The 6,000-nt window shown below is 38.6% G+C and overlaps 1 protein-coding gene across 1 annotated transcript in view; it reads left to right on the top strand.

The window, feature by feature from the left end:
* ASB3 (ankyrin repeat and SOCS box containing 3) overlaps positions 1-4,285 on the top strand; it is a 107,580-nt gene extending 103,295 nt beyond the window's left edge. Inside the window, exon 10 of the mRNA XM_068975964.1 lies at positions 2,664-4,285. Coding sequence (XP_068832065.1) covers positions 2,664-2,869 — 206 coding nt within the window. The 3' untranslated portion in view covers positions 2,870-4,285. The remainder of the gene's footprint in view (positions 1-2,663) is intronic.
* Positions 4,286-6,000: the final 1,715 nt, after the last annotated feature.

Raw genomic sequence — 6,000 nt, forward strand, 5'->3', positions numbered from 1 at the left:
TGATGTCAGTTGGGCTCTTGATTGTGCTTGTCTTTGCTGCTCTGATCCTGGTCTGGTAATCTTTGGTTAATTTCACAGGGATTTATGAAGGATTTCTTGCACTTAACAAAAGGCATTAGATTTGATTCACATAAAACCAGTATCTGTTTTTTGTACTCCTAGTTTTCATGAACATTCAGTTCAGTTCAGTTGCTCAGTCGTCTCCGACTCTTTGCGACCTCATGAATCGCAGCATGCCAGGCCTCCCTGTCCATCACCATCTCCCGGAGTTCACTCAGACTCATGTCCATCCAGTCAGTAATGCCATCCAGCCATCTCATCCTCTGTCGTCCCCTTCTCCTCCTGCCCCCAGTCCCTCCCAGCATCAGAGTCTTTTCCAGTGAGTCAACTCTTCATATGAGGTGGCCAAAGTACTGGAGTTTCAGCTTTAGCATCATTCCTTCCAAAGAAATCCCAGGGCTGATCTCCTTCAGAATGGATTGATTGGATCTCCTTGCAGTCCAAGGGACTCAAGAGTCTTCTCCACCACGGTTCAAAAGCATCAATTCTTTGGCGCTCAGCCTCCTTCACAGTCCAACTGTCATGTCCATACATGACCACAGGAAAAACCATAGCCTTGACTAGATGGACCTTAGTCAGCAAAGTAATGTCTCTGCTTTTGAATATTCTATCTAGGTTGGTCATAACTTTTCTTCCAAGAAGTAAGCGTCTTTTAATTTCATGGCTGCAGTCACCATCTGCAGTGATTTTGGAGCCCAAAAAGATAAAGTCTGACAGTGTTTCCACTGTTTCCCCATCTGTTTCCCATGAGGTGATGGGACCAGTTGCCATGATCTTCGTTTTCTGAATGTTGAGCTTTAAGCCAACTTTTTTACTCTCCTCTTTCTCTTTCATCAAGAGGCTTTTTAGCTCTTCACTTTCTGCCATAAGGGTGGTGTCATCTGCATATCTGAGGTTATTCATATTTCTCCCGGCAATCTTGATTCCAGCTTGTGTTTCTTCCAGTCCAGCGTTTCTCATGATGTACTCTGCATAGAAGTTATATAAGCAGGGTGACAATATACAGCCTTGACGCAGTCCTTTTCCTATTTGGAACCAGTCTGTTGTTCCATGTCCAGTTCTAACTGTTGCTTCCTGACCTGCATACAGATTTCTCAAGAGGCAGGTCAGGTGGTCTGGTATTCCCATCTCTTTCAGAATTGTCCACAGTTTATTGTGATCCACACAGTCAAAGGCTTTGGCATAGTCAATAAAGCAGAAATAGATGTTTTTCTGGAACTCTCTTGCTTTTTCCATGATCCAGCGGATGTTGGCAATTTGATCTCTGGTTCTTCTGCCTTTTCTGAAACCAGCTTGAACAGGAAGTTCACCGTTCATGTATTGCTGAAGCCTGGCTTGGAGAATTTTGAGCATTACTTTACTAGCATGTGAGATGAGTGCAATTGTGCGGTAGTTTGAGCATTGTTTGGCATTGCCTTTCCTTGGGATTGGAATGAAAACTGACTGGCTGCGCCCGGCGCACGAAGCGCAGCCGAGAGGAGCTACCCCACGTCCGAGGTCAGGGGCAGAAGCCGGGAGGACCCCATGCCCGAAGGGTGGTGGCCAAGAGGAGTTACCCCACGTCCGAGGTCAGGGGCAGCAGCCAAGAGTGCCAGGCTGCGTCAGCGCAGGAACAGCCGAGAGGAACTACCCAAGTCCGAGGTCAGGGGCGGCGTCCGGGAGGAGCAACCCGATGTCCAAGGAGCAGTCGCTGCAGGAGCGCAGGAGGGCATAGAGGAGCTATGCCACATTGAAGGTCAGGAAGGGCGGTGGTGAGGAGGTACCCCTCGTCATGAACATTAACTTCTTTAATTAACACTTTTCATCTTAGTAAAACCACTGTCATATGATTGCTAATTAAGCATATGTCGGTTATCCTTTTAATTGGTTATTAGCTTTTAGCAGCAGTGGTTTTAGCATGTGTACATATACATGCATGTTTTGGGGTCATAGGCACTTGAATTTGAATCATGGTCTACGATGTATTAGATGTTTGGCCTTTGAAAAGTTACTTAAATCTCTTGTTTTCTTGTCCCTATGAGAGCATGATAATGTGTACCTCACAGAGTAAAGGAAGATAAAAATGGAATGTATGTGGGCAGATGGCTTAGTAGGCTTTCAGTAAAGGTTCCTTTTCTCTCTGTGTCAGTTTTAAAATTTCATTCTATTTCATGGATAAAAAGAGCAAAACGAATATAAGCTACATATTTATTCACTTGATGTGGTGGGTCTGGAGACCATTTGCAGCGAGAGGGAGTGGGAAGTAACGTTTGCTGCTGTGCTTTTCTATCATTTCTAAAGTTAGATCACCCATTTCTTAAGTCCCAACTGGTATTGCCAGATATTTAGGATTTGAACATTAGTTCTGTATGGTGCTGGGTACTGACTTTGGAATGTGTGGCCAGAAATTGGAGGAAGAAGAACCAGGAAAGTTGTAAAATGAATAAATAAATGGAGTTTATTTTGGTCATCCTGGCCCAAGTAATCTTTCAAAAGTAAGTCTAAGTAACATACCACTTGTTTTTACTAACAGAGATGAGGGGGAAAAAGGGCATTTGCCTTAATGGACTGTTATACTTTCTGGTTCAACATTTTTATCTTTCTTTTTATGTTTGTTTCTCCAGCCTCTGTTCCATCCCTGACCCACCTTTGTCGTTTGGAAATTTGGTACCGTCTAAAACTAGAACACCTACAGTCTGATGGTTTTATCCGTCAGTTGCCTCTTCCCAGAATCCTACATGATTATTTGCTCTATGCAGAGGTTTTGAGGATGAATGAGGTTCCAGAACTGGAAGTTATTCAAGATGGAGAAATCAGTGAAACCTCTTAACACAGTATTTGTCTTACTCTGAAAACCACCAAGATAAGAAGCCGTGGAGTACAAGTTCTTCACAATTTTATTGTCACAAAAGATGATTTTTGTTTGTGTGGTTGGTTAGGCTTTAGAGGGCAGTGGTTTAATGGAAATGTTTACAACTAGGCTACCTGGTAAAAAAAAAGTGTTGTAAACATCATGTAAGTTACTTTATTGCAGTTTTATCATCAGTACACTTTATGTTGTAATATTCATTTACCTAACCATTTTCTGCTTTATTCTGTGAATGAACTGTGAATGCTGCTTCTAGTGCTAAACATGGCCTGTTTCCACCTATGATTCTGTGTTTACTTAGGGCTAGAGCTTAGAAGAAAAGGCATAAGTCTTCACTGGAAGTATACACACAGTGAAGTTGAGTATCTCTTATGTTTATAAAAGAACTGTATTATATTCTGTTCTCATCTCTTAATTCATTTGAAATTCATTGGCTTTTCACAGGTAAACTCAGGGGAGAATTCTCTTTTTAAAGACTATAGAAAATAAATCATTTTGCTGTTTTTTTTTTTCTCAGTTCTTTGATACTCTTTTTGGCTTAAAAAAAAAAAAGATTCCTGTTTCTGCAAAGGCAAGAAGAGACTTAAATTCAAAGACAAGTTGAAAAAAAAAATTAGATCAATATTGAGATAAATGTGCATTTTACCACATTTACTTAGTACTAGGAGACTGGGAGGGACATTTCTGTGGTATCATTTTTAAAGAAAGAAAGGTATGTATTTCTGAGTTGCTCACGATCAGATGAAACATTGCAGGTCCATTCAGTCTCCAGATCAGAGGGTAGCTTCAATCTTATGAAGCAGTGGTTGCTAGTTTTGTTAATGTTATAATATATTTCCTTTTTACTATCTGGATAAGTTATCAAATAGTCCATGAAATTTAAACCTTAGAGACTTAGGTTAATGAGATACTGCCTCATTGGTTTTACACTTGTTTGCTAGGAATCTAGAGTCAGAGAGGACTGAATATTGTATCAAGTGAGCTATGATAAGAGGCTGTGGGCATTTGTCTTGAGATAAAGGTTAGGAAAGCATACTGTCATGTTAGACAACTAGAGATGGGGTCCAAGGGAAGGAAAGTATTCTATCCTATTTGGATTCTGTGACTTAATATAGATGGGAGTGGGTCAATCAGATTCATCGCTGATAGACTTTTGCTGTTTGATAACAGCAGTGATGATGGCATACCAAATGATGGAGACATTAAGGTCCAAAAGGATAACTAAATTCAGCTTAGATTGGAGCTACAGTTGCTGCCTGTGGGGTGGAGATAAGAGTTTGAAGTGGGTATACATGCAGAAGTAAGGGTGTATAGGGAAAAAATAGGTGGAAATTCTAATAGTTAATAAATTCTTTAAAAAGTGTGTACTGTGTAGTATTTTTTAAATGTCTGTATCTTTATTTTTTTAAACCCTAATAAGTCTCTGCTTTTAACATAATCAGTTTTTTTGTTAGGGTCCAGTGTACATAGAATGTTTACCTTTTAGGGTAAATCATTTCATGTGTTTTTGTTTATGTTTAAATATATAATAAATTCAACTATTCATAACTTATCATTGAGCTCTTATTCTTAAAAACTTAAAAATATTTCAGATACATTAAGACCCTTAGTATTTAAAGCATAAATGATTTTACTTACTGTATGCAATATCTTTCTTTTAGGCTATTTTATAATACATAAATATTATTTTTATGACTAATAGCAAGGACTCAGTAAGAAATCCAATCCAGAAGTATCTAAAGGTAAGTAAATTACACTAACAACTTCTGATCAAAATGATACATCCAGGTAGTGTGAACTTGAACCTCTGCCCTACATGTACCATGGTGCTTTAGTATTCTTAAAGTCTCAATGAGCCCGATGAAGAACTCCATACAGTGGTTTTCTAATGGTGGTATATAGTATCAGAGCAGGACATAAATTGGTTTTAATAACAGTTGTCAAGAGTTTATCCTACCTTGATTTGATGTTGTCCTTTAAATGCATTTCCTGCTCAACATTCCTGTCACAGGACATCTTTCTGTGATGATTTCATATAATAATGGTAATCTGGACATCACATTTTCTTAAGTAAATGTTTTATTGACATTTAACACATATAAGAAAAGTATTCATATTATAACTATACAAACTGATTATAGTTGACCCTTGAACAACATGGGAGTTAATGGACTCCTACCCTCTAGAGAATTGAAAATCTGGTTATGACTTACAGTCACTGTCTATATCTCTGAATTCAACCAATTATGGATCTAATCAAGTATGGTAGTTTGGATTGCAGATTGTGTAGTATTGTAGTGTTACTGTTGAAAAAAGTCTATATGTAAGTAAACCTGCACCAGCTCAAACATGTTGAAGGGTCGACTATATTTTTACAAAATGAAAATGTCTGTGTAATCAGCATGTAGTTCAAGAAACAGAACATTATTAGCATGCTGGAAGTTCCTTTTGTGGCCCTTCTAGTCTCTGTGTTCTTGACAGAAGGGTAACCACTCTTCTGGGTTTTAGCACCAACAATCTGTTTTTCCTGGAATCATCCACTATGCCCTCTTTAGTTTCCTCCTACTTCTGTGTGCATTTTCAGATTCATTTATGTTATCATGTGTAATAATAGTCATTGTACATCATTTCTTTGTTTCTCTCTCCCTTTTGGCCATGTAGCAAGTATCTTGATATGCAGCTTTCTGGTGGTCCTGCATCCCAGATCAGTTACCTACCTCCATGTCCCACGACCACTTGTGACATTGATAATATGTCACATGATCAGTTGATATCTCAAACTTTGGATCTGTTCTCACCTAAGTTTTTCTGTAAACCTGTATGAAAATTGTAATACTTCATAGATCTTCAAGTATAGTCTCAGGTACAGTTTCAAGACCTCTGAGTATATTTGATTGGTTATTCTAAAATTCTGCTATAATTGTGTTTGGGCCTCAAAAACTTATAAGTAATAACTGTGATAAGAATGTAAATAACTGTGTCTTTTGAAACAGTGGACTTGGTTCCATCAGCATGAGGTATAGCAAGAAGTTGAGAAAATCTGTCTAAAAGTTTGCCTTTCATTTTTTATGCTCCTCTCTATTCTTGGAGAC

Source organism: Capricornis sumatraensis, chromosome 1, assembly GCF_032405125.1.
Source record: "Capricornis sumatraensis isolate serow.1 chromosome 1, serow.2, whole genome shotgun sequence".
NCBI classification, from domain to species: domain Eukaryota; kingdom Metazoa; phylum Chordata; class Mammalia; order Artiodactyla; family Bovidae; genus Capricornis; species Capricornis sumatraensis.